Source organism: Euprymna scolopes, chromosome 30 (assembly GCF_053919585.1).
Source record: "Euprymna scolopes isolate OS-2025 chromosome 30, ASM5391958v1, whole genome shotgun sequence".
Lineage (NCBI taxonomy): Eukaryota > Metazoa > Mollusca > Cephalopoda > Sepiida > Sepiolidae > Euprymna > Euprymna scolopes.
Genome location: NC_136511.1, coordinates 46,311,960 through 46,336,721, shown reverse-complemented (window position 1 = coordinate 46,336,721; position 24,762 = coordinate 46,311,960). Strand labels below are relative to the sequence as shown.

Below are 24,762 nucleotides of genomic sequence, written 5' to 3'. Positions count from 1 at the left end.
ATAACGGGAGCCCTAGATTGGGACAAAACTTAAAATTGCCTCAAACTGGAAGGATTTCTGTTTCACTAACTTAGGTCAGAAAAGACTAAGTGTAGTATCGGAACAGATGCTTTGATTCTAGCCAAAAGGCGAAGAAGTACAAAGTTTTATTATTAAGTCTGAAAATGCTGTTCGACAAAAACACCTGAATAAGATAAAAAAGAAAGTAATCCATAATAGGCATTTAGTATCCCTATTTACTGTCTTACCTCCCAAGGGCAGAGTTAGACACAAGGTCTACCTTTTTTATGTAGCAAAAATCCAAAATTCCCAAAAAGAGGAACTCTGGATTGGAAGATCTATGATAAAACTTTACAAAGATTAATTACAAAACCTAAATGGGGGAAAACAAAAAAGCTTCAAGTAGTAGAAAAGGGTGCTTGTGTAGCTTGGTTATTTTTTAAACTAACATATTTCAGGTGAAAAAATTACATACTTGAGCAGCATATGGAAATTAGCATAAATTCCAAAAATAACAAAAAAAAAAAAAAGATCAAGCAGAAAAATAATGATGAGTAAAAAGAAATTTTATCAAATTTAGCAATTTATAGTTTTATTGCACGTTTTAATGTTGGAGAGTTTACAAGATGCAGGGGGAGGTAACTGCAATCAATAATTTGGACTAAATAAATATGTACTATCATTTTTTTTTTTAAAACAAAACAATTATGGCTGATTTTTTATTTAAAGTTAATTTTAATTTTAGCACATCATCTACTGGAATCATTTTCCATAATTTGTATTAATTTTGGCATGGCACGTAAGTATGTAATAATGTTTTCACCTGAAATGCGTTGATTTACAAGAATCAACCTATGTGTATTATTTGGATTCTTCAAACTACTGTTCTCACCACGAGTGCTATTTTCACAATAGTTTGGCCAATATAACCTCCAACCTTTTTCAGGCGTCAAAACTCAAAATACAATTATGAATTACTTAGAACTTCTACCCATTCATGACTGATGAAACGAGAGTATGCTACTCCTGTGGATTAAATAAAGGATTCTGTTTGAAATTCTGTGCAGATTTCAGAGTTTGAAAGAAAGGTTTCCAAACTAGACACGATGTATCTGAAAGAAGTCGGAGGTTACATTGACCGGAACGCGAAAATGACATTCAAGATGAGAACAGTAGTCTGAAGAATCCAGAATCCAAATAATATGAATGATTAATCCTCGTTTTAAAAAATTCAGAAATGTATCACCAATCTACACAAACACTGAAAAACGAAATGATTTTACAAGGGATAATGTTAAATGTTTGGCCACTCAGTGAATCTGTTTGTATAAGAAGTCAACTCTTTTTTTTAATTCTTAATTTATGGTCGCGAATTATTTACAATGAAGTGGGTGTCGTCATTACTTGAAGACAACTTATTTTATACCAAAATCGTGATTACGTCCTTTTTTACTTGTACTCCCATTTGGGCAGAGTTAAACACACAAGGTCGGTTTTTAATGCGAGGAAAATCCAACTCCTCACAAAAGGGAAACTCTGGATTGGGACAAAAAATAAAAATTGAGATATAGTCAGCTAAGATACTTCCTAACTTCTTGCATGGCTGCTACAGAAAGTGATGACAAGGCTAATCAGTTTCTTCACATTTTTCTCTCTCGCACCTATATCTTCCCTGTGCATATAATCTTTTTTTTTTTTTTATTATGATTTTCAGATAATTTTTTTTATTATTTAATAATTATTGAAAAGTTTTTTGGGCCTTATTTTAATTAAGAATTATTTCAAACACCTTTTAAAATCTTTTAAAACTATTTTGGGAATATTATGTATTGGATATTTATTTTTTTTATGATGTTTGAAATTTTCTTATTTTGATTTCAATAATTTTATTTTCATACTTTCATAAACATATTATATAAATTCAAATGACAAAACTTATTTTTTAAATTAAAAAAAAAAACAAAAAGACATATTTTTATAATTTCATAAAAACATATTTCTTATAAAATTTCAAATAAAATAACTTGAATTTTTTAAATTTTGTTATTAAAATTGCAAATGAAGGCTAATTGTATTATTTTTATCTTTATAATTGTGTTAATTTTTATTGTATACTTTTCAATAATGTCCTTATGTTTTATTTCAATAAATCACTTCACAATAGAAGCGCTGAAGACAATAAAAGTGAGGGAACTGATTTACCTTGTCACTGTTTTCGGTAGCAGCCATACTGGAAGTTAGGAAGTATGCTAGCTAACTATAACCAAAATCGTTTCAGTCTAGAAGGAATTCTCCTTCACTGATCAAGGACAGAAAAGATGAAGTGTAGTATCAGATCAGGTACTACACTTTGCTTCCTGATAATTTCTTGAGTAAAAATATTTAACAGATTAGGTATTTAGCATATTTACTGTAATATTAAAATTCAAGATGGTGGCCTTGTCAAACAATATTATGTAGGGGCAGATAACTAATAATTTTCTAGTTTCCATCCAGAATTAGAAAAATCTATGATATACATACTTATGATAAAATGAAAATTTCATATTCCAAAACTTACATAAATTGACCAACTAATTTTAATTTTATAAAGAAAACCATTTCTAAATGACTAATGGTAATTCATAGAAATTAGAATATAAAACTAGCTATAAATTATTGAGTTTCCTCCCTTTGTTTCTTGATCTTGTTTTCAAAATGGTGCGAGAGGCAGTTACTCTTCTGTTACTTATAAAATTTGCTTTTCTTCTGTAAAAATAAAACTACTTAATCGAGTTTCATGATCTTTGGAATATGATACTTTCGTTTCTCACAAGTACATACAATTTTTTTTTTTTTAATATAGAGGGAGAATTTTGGGCAAGAACTATTTCAGTCTTTGATATATATATATATATATATATAACAAATCCAGAACTGACATCAGTAAAATAGGAAATTAATCTGAAATCTCATATATTCCCAAACTAGAAATAATAAAGAGTTATCCGTCCCTAGATATATGTATTTTTTTTTTTTGATAAAACAAAGTCACTGTTTGAGATTTTAATTTGAATATTATAAATATGATGAACAATTTTTTTTGTTTTTTTACACAAGAAAATAACATAGATCATGATTTTAGTCGAAAATAGAATAAAAAAAATTAAAAATTAAAATAAATGGACCAACATCAGTCGAGGGCAATCCCAATGCTCCCTTTTCGCTAGCTACTACACTGAGATGTAGGGGAGGGCACCACTCTTTTCCCTGAATTACTCCACTTACCTTTGATGCTCAGCTTATAATGCTGAGTGTCTATTTAGCAAGGAGGCATCAAGGGGTACCATTTTTTAGTCTTTGGTATGACCTGACCTAAGATTGAACCGTGGTCTCCCAGCCCATTAGCAAACATTCTAACGATTATGTCAAATGAGCCAGTAATAAGTTGTTTTCAAGTAATACCGAAACACATTTTATCGTAAAGGATTAATAAATCTTCCTTTTCAGTTTTTGTAATTATTCTCAATCATGTACATACACAGAATCGAGGCAGGATATATATATATATATATATATATATATATACATACATACATACATACACACACACACACACACACACACACACACACAGGGTGTTCATAAAGTTTGTCTGCATTAAAAAAAATATATATCTTTATTTGCATTTGCAATCCAAATTTTTAATCATAAATGCAAATAAAATTTTTTTTCCAATTCCCACAGACTTTATGGACACCCTGTATATGCGTGTCTGTGTATATATATATATATATATATATATATATATATATATATACATATATATACATATAAATAAAAACAAGGAATTCCAGGAATCATTCCTATTATTCTGCGATAGAAGCAGTATTTCTTTTGGGTGCATGCTTAGAATTCACCCTATATTATAAAACAAAGACGCAGAAAAAATTTTCTGATGTATGTATCCGTGACAGAACTATGAAAGCATCACATTCACAAAATCACGTAAATTGATCAAGTAGTTAGATTTTTATGAAGAAAATCATTTTTTTTTTTAAGTTTTAAGTGACTAATGGGAAATTGTAGGCATTACAAGGCTAATCTTGCAAGTTTGAATAATTATCTGCTTTGAATAGTTATCAGCTCTAGGTTTTCTCAGACTGGCGATGCGAGACTGTCCTTTATTGCTCGTAAGATTTCATTTTCTTAGTTAAAAACAAAACTACTTAGTCAATTTATGTGATTTTTGGAATGTGACATTTTTCTTCTGTCATGGGTACATACATCATTTTTTTAATGTTTATCTTTTAATATGGGGTGATTCTAGATAAGAACCTTTTTTTGCTTATATTTTACCTACCTCTTTTGTTTTGGCCCAAGTTTAAAGCTTCAATAAATGACGCTTCTTTCACATTATTGACTAGGATGACAACACCTAGATTTCGAAGATTTAAAAAAAAAAAAAAAAAAAAAAAATGATAAAATAAAAAGTTTTTGATTTTTTTTTTTTCTCTGTGTGTGTGTGTGTGTGTGTGTGTCATTGTTTTATTCCCCCACCCCGGACAAGTTTTGTAAAGTCTGTTCTTATAGCCTTTTCGTTTACTGTAACATTGTCTCTTCTGTAATTTTAATGTTTTTTTGTTTTTTTTAGATTATTATGCAAACATTATCGTGAAGCTCGAATCAGTTTGTATGTGATGATGCTGAATCCCGTAGCAACAGCTAAACCGATGGCAATCTTCATTAATAACTTCTTATCTTTTCCATAGACATTCTTCCAGTGTCTGAAATAGCATAAAAAAACAAAACGTTACAATAAGTAATGGAGAAAATAGAAAATAAGACGAAGATAAAAATTGATGAATAAAGCTAAAAGACATGAAAGATGGCAGAAAGTGGATCTTAAATTTACTTTCGGCAGCCTCAGTTTGTCCTCTAGTCCTCATGTTACATATACGATGTTTCTGACAAAAGGGGAAGAATTGCAAGGTTTTTTTTCCCCCAATGTTATAATCATTTGATTCTATGAATTAAAGTATTTAAAAATATTTAATGATTTTACATAAATTATTGCTATGACTTTTTTTTGGGGGGGGGGGGGGGGCAATTTTTTCCATTTTCTCTCGAATTTATTAAGATTAAATTCTGTGACAAGCAAATATTCCCCACTTGTGGGCCAATTTTATCATTGAGTTCCTTCGACGTATATAAAAAAAAAAAAAAAAAAAAAAAAATTAAAAAATTTTTTTTTTTTTTTTAAATTTATTTTAACTCCTTAAGACAAACCCTTTGGTTTTATCTCTACTTTCCTACAAGTTTTTATTGCTAACTCTGAGCTTGGAGACATAAAAGGTATGACAATTTTTTGCAACCATAATTAGTTTTAGCCTTGCTGCTTCTAAAATTTTCATTAAGATTTGGGGCGAATTACAAGAACTGAATTGATAAATAGGCAAATGAAGTCTGCTTTATTTTATTTATTTTTTTTTTTTTTAAATATTTGCTGTCTTACAAAAGAAACACCATCATCCCAAATTAAAATTCTCTTTATTCCAAGGACAATATTAATCTTGAGCCCTGGAAGAGAAGGATTTATTTTTATTTTTCTTAAATGCAAAGTAAATCTACCTCAGCTTTTCCTCCAACCAAAGTGATCGCTGATGTACCAGCAGCATATGCACCAGACGTTTGAGGTTGCTGGAAAAAAAAAAAAAAAAAAAAAAAAAAAAATGAATTTTAGAAAAGGACAAAAAAATAGATGAAGGGGGGGGGGATGAGAATAGAGAGGAAAGTAGAAAAATAGGAAAAAGAGGGATAAGAAAAAAAAGCAAAGAAAGATTGATTGATGGATTGGTTTTATGGCAAATCAACCTATGTGGTCATTTAATGCCAGGGTCTTTTTTTTATATACATTAACAGTTATAAGTTTTATGTATGTATCTGGTGTTCAGTGTCTATGTTTATATAGTTAGATAAGGTATTGTGGGTTTTTTTTTTTGAGTAACCCTGTTATCTTCAGATATTTGAGAAGAGTAGTTGGGCCTACATGAGTGAATATGTCTTTTACAGTTTTTACATTTTATAGATTCAGTTGGTTTGTTTTCAAGTCTTCGCATCTTGTTAATATGATTGACGGTATATTGTTTCTGGCAGGGTATGCAGAGTGGGGCTTCTTTTTTGAGTAGGTAAGAGTGTGTTATAGAGATATGACCTATTCGGAGTCTTGTTATTATAACTTCCTCCTTTCTGGTCATTCTTTTGTTTGGTTTCTGTTTTCCTATGGTTTCCTTGATTTGGTATAGCTTGTTTTTAGTGTAGGAGTTCCACGACTCTTGCCATGCGTTTCTAATATATTTGTCAATGGTTTGTTTTAGATCGGTATGAGGGATCTTATCTTTGGTTATGGTCAAATTTAGTGTTGCTTTTGCTACTTTGTCAACTCTGTCGTTACCCTTTATGTTAATATGACTGGGTATCTAACAATAAAGGATGTTTTTATCGTTAGGAATATCATCAAATTTATTTAGGGTTTTGGTGATTATTGGGTTCGTTGGTTTCCTGTTTTCCAGTGTTTTGAGTACTGATTTGCCATCTGAGCAGATAATGAATTGTTTATCTTTAGAAGATTCTACAAGATCAAGTGTCATACCAATGGCTGATACTTTGGCACTGTAGATCGATGCTTTGTCTGGTAATCTTTTGATTAAAATTGTTTTATTGTGTATGGCTGCACATCCAATGTTGTTTATCTCTTGAACAGTCTGTATAAATTGTTGAGTGTTTGGAATACTTATCTTTAATTTTATTTTAATTGGCATTCATTATTGAGATGATTATTATTTATATTTATTTATTGCGGACTATTATTCTCATCTTTATTAGTTGTTGTTTCATGACGTTTCAGCCAACTATTCCTCTGGCCTTCGTCAGGTGGTAACCGCGATGGATAGGAACTTCGAATCTCCTAACTGCATTCTCAGCAATCACTTATCTTTAATTATTTGGAATTTTTCTTGATATACGATTGGATTGGTTTTTGTTTTAGGATACTTAATTAGGTCTGATATTATTTTTGGTTGTCTTCTCAGCCAGAGAGGATATTTAAGTTTTACAGATTTGTGTATTGTTGCAATATCTATCTGGGTTTTATTTATGGATTCTTCCATACATAGGCAAAATGGTTTTATAACATTTTCTTTTCTATCAAAGAGGTTTTTGTATTGGGGGTGGAAGACACATTTATTGGCAGAATTAGTTGGACATGAAGCCAATTTTGTATAATATTGTAGTCCTAGTTTTTCTCTTCTAAGTGATAATGAGGGTTCATCTGTTTCTACATATAAACTTTCCACTGGGGAGGTGGGGAAGGCGCCTAGAGCCAATCTTAACCCTTGGTGATGTATTGTGTCTAATTCTGATATGTAAGACTTTCTTGCGGATCCATAGATATAGCATCCATAATCCAACTTGGATCTGACAAGGGATCTGTATAATTTAATTACCGAGTCTTTGTCTACATCCCAGTCTGTATGAGCTACTACTTTTAAGAGTTGGATGGCTTTGTTGCATTTTTGTTTGAGGTATTTAATACGAGGAATGAATGTTAGCTTTTCATCAAAGATGATGCCTAAATATTTATACTGATCAACTACAGGTATAATTTCATTGTCCAGTTTCAATATTGGGTCATGGTGCATTTTCTGGATTTGGCAGAAATGGATGGCTTTTGTTTTTTTCTTTTGAAAATTTAAACCCATTTATTTTGTTTAGACATTTGTAAATGGCGTTCTATTCTTGTAATATATTTTGATCTATAACAGATCAGGAAATCATCCACATAGAGGGCACATTCTGTTCTTACATTTATATTTTTAACGATCTTATTTATTTTAATACTAAAAAGTGTGACAGACAGGATGCTTCCTTGTGGTACCCCCCACCCCCGTTTCTTGCTTTTTTACTGATGGATAGAGTATCTCCTAATCGTACATTAAATTGTCTATCATTTATAAAATTTGTGATAAAAATGGGCATTCTGCCTTTTAATCCTAGTTCTTTTATAATGCCATGCCTCCATGCTTTTTCAATATTGACTTTCTTGATAAAGGCTTCTCTGATGAAGGTTTCTAGGCGAATCAGGTGGTCCATGGAGCTTCTTTCATTCCTAAATCCTGACTGATAATCTGTAATCAGATTGTCTCAAGGTACCATACTAATCTGCTGTTAATCATTCTTTCCATTATTTTGGAAATACAGCTAGTGAGTGCTATAGGTCGGTAATTCATGGGATTTGTAGAGTCCTTTGATGATTTAGGTATAGGGATTACTATGGCCTGCCTCCATATTTCAGGGACGTTGCCATTTTCCCAAATATCATTAAATATCTATAGTAGGTAATCTGTAGATGTATCAGGAAGTTGTTTTATAAATTGATAGTGGATTTGATCAGGGCCAACAGCTGAGACATAAGCTTTGCTTAGGGATACTTTCAATTCATTTTTTTTTTTTAGAGAATGGCTGGTTGTATTTTTCTGTATTATTTGTCTGAAACGAGTTTTTTCTACTTTTCTACTTTTTCTTTAAGAATTTGGAATTTTTTGTTAGAGTTTTTGGAGGAGTTTTTTTGCAAAAGTTTCAGCAAGACAATCTATTTCTTTCTTGCTAGTAATTTTTTGGTTATTATAGGTCAGGTGTTTAGTAGGGTTGCTGTTACTTTTCCCTGAGATTTTTCGGATCATGTCCCAGACTTTTTTGTTTTTGTTTTTGTATTTATTTTTGATACATAGTTTTTCCATGATGTTCGCTTCATTGTTTTTATAGTTATCGAGATTTTCTTTACTTGTTTTTTATTTTTTTTTTTAATTTCCTTAGTATAGCTCGACAAGTTCTGATGGCTACTTTGCATTTTTCGTCAAACCCGGGTTTATTATGTTTTGGGGAGGTAGAGCATTTTGGAATTCATTTCTCAGCAATATTATACAATGTATTGGTAAAATATGTGATATTATTTTGGTTTGGGTCATTATCCAATGTTAGTTTAGTCCGGCATAAATTTTGGAATTTTTTCCAATCAACCTTCTGTAAGTTCTATTGGGGTATTTTATTTGTGTTCCTGGGTGTAAATAAGTGGTTTATCATTAAACAGATATAGGTTTTCGTTATTTATTATATTTTCTATAGGGTTTCCCCTTTTGCTTGTTTTTTTTCACTTCCCCATATCTCATTATGGCTGTTTAAATCTCCCATAAGAATGTATGGCTTTGCAAGTTGCTGTATTAGTTTGCTCAGATCTGTTTCTGTGATGCTTTCATTTGGGGGTATGTATAGTGAGCAAATGTTGATAATTTTGAGTTTTCAAGGACACTAGTGTTTTTTTTTTTTTTTTTTTTATTCAATTTTCACCCCAAACAAGGCACAGTGCCACTTTGAAGCAGGGGGCTACTATTAGGGAATTAATTAGCGGGGTCATTATGAAGGGAGAAGAGTAGAAAGATGTTTGTTAACATTACACTTGAACTTCTGCATATCATTGCAGTTGGGAAAGCAGAATCCCGGAAGGGAGTTCCAAAGACCCGCAGTTCTGGGGAAGAAACTATTGGAGTAAAAGGCTTTCTTGCACCTAGGGATCTCCACTGTAAAGGGATGAGACTTAGTAGCTTGTCGGGTTTGTCGGGGGTAGTTACGTCGGGGAGGTACAAGTGTTTGCAGTTCGTCAGAGCATTCACCATTAAAGTATTTGTAGAACAGGCAGAGGGATGCAACATCTCGTCGATGGGACAGAGGTTGAAGCCCAGATGACAGTTCAGGACCTATCAGGTTTGCGACTCTTTTTTGAACCCTGTCCAGGAGCGAGAGACAAGCAGCAGATGCACCAGCCCAGATGTGACAACAGTACTCCATACATGGGCGAATGGTTGCCTTATAGAGGTATAGGATACTGGCAGGCGTAAGTAGTTTTCTAGCACGGTAGAGGGAGCCAACCTTCCTTGCAGCAGCCTTGGCAATGCTCTCAATGTATCTATTCCAGTTCATATTCCCTGTAAACGTTAGGCCGAGGAGTTTAAAAGAAGTACTTTCAGGCAATGTGTTCTTGGCCATTGCTATTGGTGGGAGAGAAGGTTTCTTGTAGTTATTGAAGGAAACAAGCTTAGTCTTAGCAGCATTGAATGAGAACAACCATTTTTGTCCCCATTCCACTACGGATTGGAGGTCATCCTCTAGTGTTTCTGCCATTTTCTTGGATATGTGTTCATTTGTTTTCCCCTCATATCTGTTATAGAGAGTGGTGTCATCGGCAAATATACCCATCTCCGAAACAATATTATCAGGGAGGTCGTTTATGAATATCAGGAACAATAGAGGTCCAAGGATAGACCCCTGAGGCACTCCCGCATTTATGTCATATTGTTTGGATGTACGTCCGTCGAGGACAACTTTGATTTTTCTATTACTTAAGAAGGATTTAATTACGTTATGAATTCTTCCAGTGATTCCATATGATCTAATTTTCCTTAGAAGACCATCGTGCCATACCCTGTCAAAAGCCTTAGATATATCAAGGGCCACCGCTCTACCCTCCCCTGTTTTATCCAATGAACGGTATATACGTTCAGAAACTACAGTTAAGATATCTGCTGTTGAACGGGCTTGCCTGAATCCATATTGTTTGTCAGTCAAGAGTTTAGCAGCTGTTAGGTGCTGGACTAGGGCTTTATTAACTAAGGACTCAAATATTTTGGCGAAAAGCGGGAGGAGGCTAATGGGGCGATAATTTAGTGGGTCAGTTCTTTCACCAGAATTCTTGAAGACTGGTACCACAGAGGCGGTTTTCCAGCAGTCGGGAAAACAAGATTCGTTAAGGCATTTATTGTAAAGTTTGGACAGAACTGGAGCAACCTCGGCAGAGCATTTTTTTAATAGCACAGCCGGGATGAGATCTGGTCCACATGCTTTAGAGGTGTCTAGGTTTTTTATAATAGCATGTACCTGAGAAGGGGTGATTTTCAAGTCGTCAAGTGTGGCGTCTGTTCGCAGAGGAAAATCAGGGAGTGAGTGGTGTACCGAGTTCAGTGTGGAGTTTGAGGCAAACCGACTGGCAAGCAGATTAGCCTTGTCAGTTGCCGTGCAAGCAACCTCATGATTGTTTGTTAGTGGGGGAATAATTGACTGTCCATTATTAACTACGCTGTTGTAGATTTTCCAAAAATCCCGGGTTCCTAATTTCTGTGCTTCGATGCGCTTTCTGGTGGTTTCAGAGTAATCTGACTTAGCTGTGTCTATCACTCTCTTACAATTATTTCTAGCTTCTATAAACTTCTGTTTATTTGAGCTGGACTTATGTCGGTTGAATCTGCGGAACGCATGCTGCCTTTGACAAATGGCAGCTGCACAAGCAGAAGTAAACCATTGGGGGGAGTGGGGCTTGCTATAGTATTTCCGTGCGGGAACATGTGCTTCAATAGCAGTTTTGAACCATTCAGTTGTCTCATTTGCACACTGTTCCGCTGGAAGAGTAAAGATATTTTGCCATGGGGCATCTCTGATGAGCTCCCTGATGGCTTCCCAATCAGCCTTTTTGTAATACCTCGTTGTTTTGAGTAGTGGGTCTTCAGTTTTAGGGCGGTTTTGTTTCTTGTTAGTTTCATTTTGGTTTGTTTTTAAAGTTTCAATTAGATTTTTGAGTTCAGAAATTAGTTTATAGAGTAACTCTTGGTAGTTTATTTGGTTAGTTTGGCTTGAATTTTTTGTGATGTTTGCATAGGTGTTTACTTTTTGGTAGGAATCTACCATTTTCCTTGCTTCAGGGAAGGATATATTTTCTTTGTATTTTACTTCCACAATTTCTTTTTCCTTTTTGAAGGTTTTGCATGTTTTGGAGTATGCTGGATGGTTTACCAGGCAATTTGGGCATTTGGTTTCATTGGAAACTTTGTTTTCCATGTGGTTGGGTTCTTTTAGACCACATTTTCCACACGTTTTGTGCCCTCTGCAAAATTCTCTATGGCACTCATATTTTTGGCACTTAAAACATCTCAGAGAGGCTGGTATATATAGTTCCACTTTTTCAATTGTAAATCCAATTTTGATTTCTTTTGGAATTTTAGGAGTATTAAATGTTAGTATATACGTTGTTGTAGGTATGGATTGACCGTTCCTTTTTATATTGATTCGGACATGATCAATTACTCCCCGTTTTCTTAGAGAATTTTTTATTTCTTCTGTTGTAGCTAAGGTTAGTTCATGGCTTCTTATGACGCCTTTTGAGGTGTTTAACCTTTCGTGGGCAAAAGTCTTGCATTTATAAATATGGAATTTTTCCATTCTTAAGAGATATTTTGCATCTTTGTAATTGTCTACTGCAACAAATAAGTTGCCATTTTTCATTTTTTTTTTTAACTGTTCTAGGATTGCTATTTTGAGTTAATACTTTTTCAATTAGAAATGGAGGCAGATCGCTGATCTTTTTTCCTTCCAAGGTTTCAATAACTATGAATCTTGAGAAGTTTTCTTTATCAATATGTTCAAGATTGAATTCTTGCTCACTGTCTGAGCTGGTGACATCTGAAACGTCTTCTAATACTTATTTGTTTTGCCTGTGTTTGTAGTAAGAGCAAGATATTGTATTATCTTAAAAATTTTTTTTTTTTTGATGTTGTAATTAACATTTGCCAGTGTAAGTGTTAGGGGTTGGCATGACTAGCCGAATGATCGGATCGAGCCTCTCCGACATCCCGTCTAGTCGAGGTAAAGGCCGAAGTGGTGTGTTGCAGGGCCACAACATTTTTTATTTATTTTCCCCCCCAGTCATGGACTGCTCAACCACCAGGATCCCGTCCCAAGACATTACAGGTTACTACCTATGGCCAACAGATAGCCCCATTGAGGGACTTCTACTTTCTACAGGGGGGGCAGTCAGAATATTCTGATGCCCTGCCGATGGGGTCTAGTGAAATCTGGTTTATTTCTTCAAATAAACATTCTTGGATTTTAGTTTGGTTGTTTTTATATCCTTTCTTGATCGTAAATTTGGTTTGGTGTTCTTGGGGGATTGTTGTTTTCATTCTCGGCCTTGAGTTTTGCAAAGGAAAAAGGTTGTAGTATTATTGGCTGGGCTGTTTTAGTTTAGGAAGCCAGTAAGGAAGTGTGTGTGTGGGGGGGAGGCTGTTCTTGCTTTTGCAGAACATATTTAAGTTTTACAAAAAGGAATAGAGAACAAAAACAGAAATTCAATGTAGGTGCATTTCGTCTCAGGAAGCCAATAGACAGCCTGATCTGGTAGCATCAGAGTAACGAAAGAAAAAAAAAAAAGAAACAAAATTAAATTTAAAAAATGAAATTAGTTTGAATACATTTATTAAATAACATTGAATATTTGTGTAAATTTTAAAATAAAACAAAAATTAAAAGATCGTATATGGCACCTTACATGCTAACAATTTTATTATTTATTAAAATAAAATTAAAAAAAAACATCTTCAGGTGGTTACCAAATTTTCAGTTTATAATGATGGTCTTTATTTAAATTCAAAATAACTTGTTCAATTTTATGTGGTGGGTTCAAGATGGAGTTTTTTTTTAGTTTTTTAGTCTACTAAATTGTCATGTCACAGTAATGAACATATCCAAAAATTATGAAAAATGATAAAGTAAAAAATACCGATAAAATTCAAGAAATAAATAAAGCAAATAAAAATAAAAGAAAAGAAATAAAACAAAGTATATTTAAAATGGAGAACTACTTACGGATAGGCAGCCATTGTGGCTAATTTGACATAAATGTCTTTATTCACTTTGTCGATACAAGTAAAGTATTGTGGTGGGGGTAACTTGAACTTGGAGCAAAACTGGGCCGGGGTCATCTCAAAGTCTTGTTTTACTTCTTGGTGTTCAGATTTGCAAGCTACGAATAATGTCGGAATCCTTGTATCCACAAAATAACGCTGAAAAAAAACAAAAATAGCTTTTTATCTCCATATTAATAAAGTTAAACACTTCTTATGTGTCCGTGTGTATTTCTCATCTCCACAAGACATACACATCATTTTTAAAGAAAAGTTTTTTACTCTTATTACTACATTGAAATTTAAATTTCAACCACAAGTGCTTGTCCATAATCATCCCTACTCTAAAAAATAAATAAATAAATAAAAATAAAAAAGTAAAGAAATTTTTTGTGAGAATACTTATTTCTGCAACGAAGTTTAAGCAATGTTGAGCCTGGTTAGTACCAGATAGGTGACCATTTGGGATGGCTAGGTGCTGTATGTACCTTCTGGGAAGGTTGGGTATAGGGCCAGCACTCTCATCCCAAAAAAAGAACTCATTACAAAAGCATCGTCAAAATTGTAGATGGCCTATGCCCCCCCCTCCCGAGGGGCTCAAGGCTATAGATGGATGGACTTATATCTGCATGCTATGTTAGTATATCAAAGTGTTTTTACTTAAAATGTGATTTTCAATTGTGACTAATACTATAGAAGCACTATAAATACATCATCTTGGCCTAAGTAAAAATTTACTAGCTTTTTTTTTTTTTGTGGAGCACATTTTGTAGAAGGCTTGATTTTTTTTGTGGAGCACATTTTGTAGAAGGCTTGATTTTTTTTGTGGAGCACATTTTGCAGAAGGCTTGATTTTTTTTGTGGAGCACATTTTGTAGAAGGCTTGATTTTTTTTGTGGAGCACATTTTGTAGAAGGCTTGATTTTTTTGTGGAGCACATTTTGTAGAAGGCTTGATTTTTTTGTGGAGCACATTTTGTAGAAGGCTTGATTTTTTTTGTGGAGCACATTTTGTAGAAGGCTTGATTTTTTTTGTGGAGCACATTTTGCAGAAGGCTTGATTTTTTTTGTGGAGCACATTTTGTAGAAGGCTTGATCTGGCAAATCTAAGCTTATATATGAGACTAGCAGCTCTACAACCAAAGTTTATGTAATACGAAAAAAAAAAAAACAATTTTTTTATTTTAATAAAGTTATTGGAGCATTTTCATTAATTTCTTGTTCATTTTAGTAGTTACCTTTGCCAGGAAGGTTATGTATTTGGCTAAATTTGTAACCATTTCTTTGACATTCATATCACTTGACCAATCATCAAAATCTTGATCATGAACTCTGAAGTGATTTAATCTGAGGATATCTAGGTCAAATGTTGTGGAAAAGGTAACATACTTTTAGTGATAATTTTGGTTCTGTTCATTGTAGAAACTCACTACATGGCCCATAGTGTAACCAATGAAGACTTGCATCTTATGATTTTGAGCTTAACTTATCAAACTCAAAATCGTATAAGATGCAAGTCTACATTGGCTACACTAGTCAAATTTGGCATTTTGAGAGAATTATGCAGTCTCAGACTGACTTATGTTCTTGTTAATGAATGTTTTGATCAACAGAAATTTCGAAAATTATCTTGCCAGATTTTTCAAATCAAACTCAAATAGCATTTAAGTTGACAAATCAAACGTTTTTGATTAGTCAATATTCATTTGTTACCATGTATCATGTTATTGGCAATATAATAACATACTTTAAAAATCAAATTCAACAGGGGGAATAACTTACTTAAAAAAAAAAAATTGTTACCCTTGTAATTAAAAAAAATATTTCTTTTTTGTGTAGTAAAAAAAAAAAAAAATAAATAAAATAAAATAAAAATGAACTAAAATGATTTCACTGTATCCCAGACAATGGCAGATTATCACGACTAGTTTTAAAATAAAATGGAGCAAGAGAAAAAAAAAAAAGAAAAAAAGAAAAGAATGGAATTTGAACATGTAATAAAAAAAATAAATAAAAAATGAATCTCACCAAGAACATCTTAGCCACATATTCAAAAGATTTCGGATTAGTGACATCATAGATAAGGCAGGCTACATCACAGTTGATCTCTGTTGGGGTCAGCATGTCACCCAGTGATACATCCACCTCATGAAGCTAAAAAAAAGAGTGAAATTTTATTGAAACCAAGATAAAAATAGTTGAATTTGTAAGCATACACAGGTGTTTATATATGAAAAGATAAAAATATAATGAGAGGAAGAGGACTTATTCGGTTTAAACTTTTATGGTCTAAAATATGTAAAATGTTTGTTTAAACATTTCAGATAAGAACTTACACCATTTTTTTTTTTTTATGTACATAAGTTTTAAGATTGAACTACAGAAGAAAATTATAAGAGCAAAAATCCAAATACTGAATTTCAAGTAAAACTATAGTTATCTACTTAATTTTCATGCCTAAAAAAATCACAAAAAAAAAAAAAAAAAAAAAAACGATCAGGTAGAAAATTATTAATGGAAACAGTTTTTGAACACAATAAGTGAAAATTGAGTTTTGTAACTTGGCCTAAGATTTTCAAAGTTTTCAGAAAATAATTACCTCCCTTGTTATGAGTCAAACTGTCTGTTTTTTTGTTTTAGCAAAACTCAATTTTTGATAATTGTCTTTGAAAACTGTTTCATTAGTAATTAATTTTCTACCTATCATTTTTCATAAATTTGGGATATGTTCATTGTTGTGACATGAAAATTAAGTAGTAAAAAATTGGTTTTACTAAAAATTCAATATTTCGATTATCGAATTTTGCTATTATAATGAAAAAGCCAAGCATGCAAGGTCCCCCTCTATGAGTGAAATATTTACTTTCACCATGACTAATGTTTGTGCAAAATTCTAAAAAATCTAAGGCGTGGTTACAGAGACAAGTGCGAACAATTGAACAGATGAATAATTTGGGGATAATTTTACCCCTATAATGGCCCCCCCTACAGGAGCAATCAGGGTTATCCCAGGAAATTTGTTCTGGCAAAAATTTACTTTCACCATGACTAATGTTTGTGCAAAATTTCGAAAAATCCAAGGTGTTGTAATTGAGAAAAGTGCGAACAAACGAATGGATGAATGAGAGTAAATTACTAGGTCCAACCCCTCTTTTGTTGGGGGAGGGGGGGGACCAAAAAGAACTGAAAAATTTTCATTTTAACATCTATAATCTGATTGCATCATCATGATATTCAATTTAATGTCTTTTAGATAGACGGCAAAAAGTTAAATGATAATAAGTATATTACTTACCAGCAGATACTTTTCTTGCCCATAAACTTGGACAGTATTAATTGTAAAAGAAGAAAAATGTTCTTTGTTGATTGTTGCTACATAGCGCAAATTTCGACCCAAATGACCTTGTAAGAATGAAGTCTGAGGCAGAAGCAAAAAAGAAAAGAAAAATAATTCTCAAAACAATGCAGAAATTTATATATACATGCTTATTCACTAATTTCATATATTAGATTGTACCAAAAGTTTGTAAACACTTGCAAAAAATTGTTTTATAATCCAATTTTTAATTGTTTTTTTTTTTTTATATTCATATTGTTACTAGCAGGGGATACTCGGCATCGCCCGGGTGTTTGGAGGTGTGTGTGTGTACGTGTGTGTGTGTGTGTACGTTTAAAAAAAAACAAAAAACAAAACGTTGGCCGGGTGTTTGGAGTTTTAGGTAGGCTTGAACCCCGAATCTTTGACGCGGAGGTGGAAAGGAAATGGAAAAAACAAAAACCTGCGACCTAACCATCTCGACCATGGGAATAGATGAATTGATAAGGGTGTTAAGTTTATAAAGCGAAATTAGCAGGTGCGAGAACATTAAGTCGCGTGATGTCTGACCTAGTTTTGTACTGGAAGCCAATTTGTTTTCCCCGCTACGCGGCGATCAAAAAATATCTCGAAAATAGCTTGTAAAAAATAGCTGCAACCCAAGTTCCTTAGTCGTAGATATTATTATTTAGACAGCATATAAAAAGTTTTAAGGAGCGAGCCAACCAAGAATCACGGCCAAAAAAGCCTTTTGTAGACATACACAAAAAGCGAACACACATCCATACACACATTTTCGCTTTTATATATATAGATAATGATGTTCATCTTTCTATGCCAGATGGCAATTGATAAAATTGAGCTGCGATTCTTGATTCGTTACTGCTGGAAGCAAAGTCTTTCAACATGGAAAGCTGCAAAAGTGATCAATCCTGCAAGAAAGTTGTATTGTGCATTTGGTGGAACTATGAAGGGATCATGCATTTTGAGTTCCGCACGGTCGTGCCTTCAGTGCCAAACTTAACTGTAAGCAACTGGAACGGGTCTATGAAAAGCTGAAGCAGACGTACTCAACTGATCCACCAAAAGCGTGCTTTGATGTAGCAGGACAATGCCAAGCCACACACCGCCAGCAAGACCAAAAACAAGTTTAAAGAGCTCTATATAATATTCAAATAATAATCTACTAAGTCGCCTTACTGAACGGATGCTCGTGGTTGGAGCTGGTACTATCTAAGCATGAGTGTTATCTTTTAACGTCTTGGTCAAGCTGTTCTATCCGTATTTATGGCTTACATCAACCAATCATATTTTTGTGAGGAGGAACCCGGACGTATTCATATTCATTGCATCAATAAGAAATGAATAATTTTTTGTAGATAATTCCAGAACGTAATTTGCACAATAAACAAGGAACTATGCAAACAAAGAAAAAGAAATAAATTTCTCTTGCTATTGGCAGTGAATGGGTAGATTCCTGACACTACCGATCACAAATTAAAGTGATCTGACGTTCAGATTTAAAACCTCAGTGTGAAAACATTTGCCGTGTCTAGCCACACTAAAGAGCTATTATCTAACAAAACAGCTGTCTGTGCATGACTAATATATATAATTTAAAAAATTCAAAATAAAAACAATAAATATATATATATATATATATATAAATTACTTACCTTCCCAGATAATTTGCTACCAATAACATAACACTGAAATACATTCCTGGAAGTTTGTTTCTTCTCTAAATCAATTTTTTTATCCCGAGTTACTGGAGTGGAGAAAAAAAAAAAATCAGCACATAAAAATTTGAAATAAAAATAAAAAAATTGCTTAAGATCAACATATCAGATGATGATGATCAAAACTTATCAAAAAAATACATATTTTGTTTTCAGAATTTTAGGGATGATAATCCGGATTATTCTAACTATTCTTATTATATTTGTTAAATAATTATAAATAAATATTTTTGAATATCAATAAGAAAAAATTGCAATGTCACAGTAATTTATATTATATTTTTTATGTAGAGAAAAAAATTATTTCTACAAATATTTCTGAAGGCCAATGAGAGTCAATTTTTAAAAAATTATATAATCATTTTGAAGACAGTTTCAAATTTGAACAGATTAGCTAAAAAAAAAATGAAAAGAAAAATAACTTACCTTGAATAGCCGATAGCTGATTGTCAAAATAATAATGATAACCTAAATAGGCAAGGTATTCTATGGTCCGTGGATGATCCAACAATGTAGTTAACCTAAAATGACAAAACAAATCTGATTTAACTAAACAATTCAATTTGGGATTCATTTATTCAACTTTTTTTTTTTGTGTGATAAGTTTTAATTCAACAAATAAAAGTGAAGCCCATTTCCACTGCAAAGTGAAGCCCATTTCCACTGCAAAGTGAAGCCCATTTCCACTGCAAAGTGAAGCCCATTTCCACTGCAAAGTGAAGCCCATTTCCACTGCAAAGTGAAGCCCATTTCCACTGCAAAGTGAAGCCCATTTCCACTGCAAAGTGAAGCCCAGTTCCACTGCAAAGTGAAGCCCAGTTCCACTGCAAAGTGAAGCCCAGTTCCACTGCAAAGTGAAGCCCAGTTCCACTGCAAAGTGAAGCCCATTTCCACTGCAAAGTGAAGCCCATTTCCACTGCAAAGTGAAGCCCATTTCCACTGCAAAGTGAAGCCCATTTCCACTGCAAAGTGAAGCCCAGTTCCACTGCAAAGTGAAGCCCAGTTCCACTGCAAAGTGAAGCCCAGTTCCACTGCAAAGTGAAGCCCAGTTCCACTGCAAAGTGAAGCCCAGTTCCACTGCAAAGTGAAGCCCAGTTCCACTGCAAAGTGAAGCCCAGTTCCACTGCAAAGTGAAGCCCAGTTCCACTGCAAAGTTATACCCAGTTCCACTGCAAAGTTATACCCAGTTCCACTGCAAAGTTAAACCCAGTTCCACTGCAAAGTTAAACCCAGTTCCACTGCAAAGTTAAACCCAGTTCCACTGCAAAGTTAAACCCAGTTCCACTTCAAACTGCAACCCATTTCCACTCAAGTGATGAAAATGGATAAAAAAAGTGACAGTGAACAGGAAGTCAATAGTATTAAATGGCAGGAATAAAAATAGGAGACTGGTTCATTAGGTTTTGTTTGTGGAATGTACTTTTTAATATCTCTTGCCTATAAAAGTAATAGTCCTGCGTAATATTAATACTGGACAATAAAACTACACTAAAAAGAGCTGAAACCAAAGTTTTGTTGTTCTGCAAAAGAATGCCTACAACTGTTGTTACACTTGTTGCTATGAAAAAAGAAAGACAGTTGTTACTATAGGAAAGACCATATGGAACTATGCTCACTACTATTACACACATGGCATTCTATTGCTACACGATAAGAAGTTCATGAGATCATCTGGTTTAGGTGGCAAAGATTCATCCATTATTATTTTTTTTTTTTTTTACATAGGCATCACCACTTATCAAGGCCAAGAGGCCACTCAAGGATAAGGGTTAAAGAGTGTACAGTAGACATTGGACAATATAGTAATCATTAGTAATGAAAATTTGTTAAATTTGATAACTTATATGGAACGGCTCATCAAGAACTTATTTATGTTAGACTTGAAGACAACCATATTGTAGTCAGCCGGAAAGCAGGAAAACGGAAGACAATTCCACAGGCGTGCAGTTCTAAGAAAGAAGCTTTGTTCATGGAATCTACGTTTAGGTTTAGGCATAGATAAAGAGTGGGGGGAATTATTGATAGTGTTTACAGCTAGACGAGTGTTTCTTGTGAAAGTTTGGCGAGGGGGGACCATAGATTGAAGCTCAGTCAAACACTTTCCATGAAAATAACGATACATCAGAGACAAACTCGCAACATCTCTTCTGTGAGATAGAGGTTGCAAGGAAGAGAAAAGGACATCTCCTACGAGGCTACAAAGTCTATTTTGAACTCTATCAAGGCAGGCCAAGTCCTTTCTAGCAGCTCCTGCCCAGATGTGGCAACAGTATTCCATCCTTGGACGTACCTGGCTTAAGAGCCAGGTACGTCCAAGGATGGAATACTGAAGAGAGAATAGCATCAGCAGTGAGATGTCTACCGGATCGATAGAAAGATCCCACCATTTTTCCAGCGGCCTTGGCAACAGATTTGATGTATGTGTTCCATTTAAGATCAGGAGGAATGGTCAAGCCAAGAAGCTTGTCAAAACTTGAGGCCTCCTGAAGACGAGAGCCATTTATTTCAATTGATGCCAGATGTGGATCAGAATGTTGATGATGTAAAGAGAGAAGCTTGGTTTTAGATGCATTAAAAGTAACCAGCCACTCCTTACCCCATTGTACTACGTGCTCAAGATCAGAGGAGAGAGAATTGGAGAGAACTTGGTCGTTTACCGTCTTAGATGTGCTACCATAAATGGTAGTGTCGTCAGCATAGATGTCTACAAATGATGTAAGGATGTGATTTGGAAGATCATTAATGTAGATCAGGAAAAGAGTTGGGCCCAGGATGGACCCCTATCCATTATATTATACTAGTAGAGCTACTGGCATTACCCAAAAAGTTTCATATATTTCTATTAAGACTTATCTTTCCTCCTCCTCCTCTCCCAGTTCTACCGTCTTTCTCCCATCTCCCATTTTATTTCTCCCCTCAGCCTATTTCTCTCTCTGGACATACACACAGACAACTCGTTTTTATAGACTCTTTGAGAAATGAGTTCGTATAAGGGAATTAACTCCTCAATAAAAAGATTAGTTACTTCCTTTTAATCTTCTTGCTTGAAAATAGCCCCCCCCCTCCCATCCCAATCCAGAACTGATGAAATCTGTATCAGTTTAGGGTCAAAGAACGAATAATTTTTTTTCGGCAATGCTGATGAAGAAAATAAAAACTTTGTAGGAATTTGTAGTTTTCTATTTTTAGCCAAACATACATATTTATTTTTAGCTGGACATACAAATATTTATATTATTGAAGATTGATGGTGGATAAGAAAATACTGTTGTGGTAAGACAAATTCCAATTATGGACTCTTCATTTTTTTTTAAAAAAGATCTTATGTGATGAGTTTTTTTTTTTTTTTTTTTTTTTTTGCGAAATATCTCGACAATTCATACTTACGTCCATTGAGCAAGGTAGCCATTGATATTGATCCAGTTATCACTGTTTGTACAAACAGTGTTATTTACATCTGGACCCCAAGGGTTGACGGGACTTGTGCTGAACAAATGTTGCATCTCCGTTGGAGATAAGCAGCCATCTTTATCCTAAAAAAAGAAAAAAAAAATTTTTTAAAACAAAATTTTTTTTTAATAAAATAAAAAAAGTAAAATTAATAAAGAAATAATAAAATAAAAAAAAGTAAAATTTTTTAAAACAATTTTTTTTTTTAATAAAATGAAAAAAAGTAAAATTAATAAAGAAATAATAAAATAAAAACAAAAAATTTTTTTATTTATTTATTGCAGACTTATTCTCATCTTCATAGTTGTTGTTATTGTTTCATGACGTTTCGGCCAACTATACCTCTGGCTTTATTCAGGTTGTTTATATATATATATATATATATATATATATATACACACACCATTCCGTACGGACATGACAATGGAAGGTCAGATAATAAATAAACATGGATTTATAAGACCAAAAAATCCAACCATGATCGATCTTCAGAGCTCGTGGCGCAGTGGATAGAGATGTTGAATCTCTATGGTTTCAGATAAGCATTGTCTAAAGATAACGGTTTCAATCCTACCAAAGACGGCCAGAGGCTTAGTTGGCCCAAATGTGGTGAGACGACAACAGCTGAAGATGTAATTAGGAGATTCAGAGTTCCTATCCCGTCGCAGTAACCACCTGACGAAGGCCAGAGAAATAGTTGGCTGAAACATCACGAAACAGCTAAAAGATGAGGATATTAAATGTCTACAATAAATAAATAAATGAATAAATAAATGAACGAATAAATAAATGAATAAATAAACAAACGAATAAATAAATGAATAAATAAACAAACGAATAAATAAACAAACGAATAAATAAACAAATGAATGAATAAACAAATGAATGAATAAACAAATGAATGAATAAACAAATGAATAAATAAACAAATGAATAAATAAACAAACGAATAAATAAACAAACGAATAAATAAACAAACGAATAAATAAACAAACGAATAAATAAACAAATGAATAAATAAACAAATGAATGAATAAATGAATAAATAAACAAACGAATAAATAAACAAACGAATAAATAAACAAATGAATAAATAAACAAATGAATAAATAAACAAACGAATAAATAAACAAATGAATGAATAAACAAATGAATGAATAAACAAATGAATGAATAAACAAATGAATGAATAAACAAATGAATGAATAAACAAATGAATGAATAAATAATACTCATTCCAATTAATTAAAAATTTTTTTCAATAATATAAAATAAAATTAAAAAAAAATAAATAAATTAAAAAAATTCTAACATGTCCAAGCAAAATGATTTCTAGTTTCCTTCAGAAAATTTTTCCTACCATCCATTATAGCAAAATTTACTTTTAAATTTGTTTTTGTCAAATTCCAAAAATCACACGACTTTTAAACACAAAATAATGCAGATGAGAAAGCATCGTAATTACATGTTTAAAGTTTTGCTATCTTGGTGATATGTGGAGTGAAGGAGGTGCGTGCGAGTTTAGCTCTGTTATTAGAGCAAGATTGACAAGTAGGCAGGCTCCACAAACTGTTACTAGACTTGAAATCGTGAGCGATTCCTTTCTAAAGAGAGGGTTTATATTTGTGTTCGAAACATGATGCTAAGTTTCTGAATTTTGGAGATGAGGATTGGTTATTTGGATTCTTCAAACTACTGTTTTCATCATCTTAAGTGTCATTTTTACGTTTCGAAATGTTGTGAAAATGACACTCAAGGTGAGAACAGTCATCTGAATAATCTAAATAATACAAATAGCATGATGCTGTGTGGTGGTAAGTGCAAGGTGCCATCCAGTCTTCAGAGCAATAATGAGATGAATATACAAAGCCAGATCAGATTTAATAGGATAAATATGTAAAACTTCTAATGATCAGTCAGCTACGTTGAGAGAAGCAACTCATGGATAAGATAATGTGGACAGTCAAAGAAAATTTGGATGAAAACAATCAAAAGAATCTTAAACAATGTAATTTGCGTGATTTCCCATCAGAGTGTGAGAAAGTGATTCATGAAAAAAAAAAGCCATTACAACAAGCCGAACATGCAGGGCCCCCTCTCCACGATTGAATAAGTCTGGAAGGAGAATTTTGAGAGTGACCAAGATATAGAAGAGGACTGCTATATCAAGGAAGATAAATGCTGTGAAGGTGAAACATACCTTGTGCAATGCATGTTATGTAAAGAGACAGTTTTCATTGGTGCACATTGCCATCATACGATGAAGACTGCAAGAAGCGCAGCTGGAATCAGCAAAAGGAAAACTTGCCAAGCGCAGCTGGAATCCTTGAACCGAATGTTTTAAGTTTGTGATTGAAGGAAATGATGGCTTTGACATTGGGCATGTCGATCATGAAGAAGTTGTATATTGGGAGTGTTGACTGCCGTGAGTAAAGTTATGTCTTTGATTGACGTGAAAAATTGGATTTGAAAAGTTCTGAATAAAAAAAATTTAC

The 24,762-nt window shown here is 33.3% G+C and overlaps 1 protein-coding gene across 1 annotated transcript in view; it reads right to left on the bottom strand.

The window, feature by feature from the left end:
* Positions 1-4,410: 4,410 nt before the first annotated feature.
* Positions 4,411-24,762, bottom strand: part of LOC145254792 (mitochondrial Rho GTPase 1-like) — a 105,503-nt gene continuing 85,151 nt past the window's right edge. Inside the window, exons 14-21 of the mRNA XM_080113578.1 lie at positions 22,205-22,350; positions 19,244-19,338; positions 18,755-18,846; positions 17,058-17,180; positions 15,791-15,916; positions 13,726-13,922; positions 5,611-5,679; positions 4,411-4,766 (exon numbers count right to left, since the gene is read on the bottom strand). Of these exons, the coding sequence (XP_079969704.1) occupies positions 4,649-4,766; positions 5,611-5,679; positions 13,726-13,922; positions 15,791-15,916; positions 17,058-17,180; positions 18,755-18,846; positions 19,244-19,338; positions 22,205-22,350 (966 nt within the window). The 3' untranslated portion in view covers positions 4,411-4,648. The remainder of the gene's footprint in view (positions 4,767-5,610; positions 5,680-13,725; positions 13,923-15,790; positions 15,917-17,057; positions 17,181-18,754; positions 18,847-19,243; positions 19,339-22,204; positions 22,351-24,762) is intronic.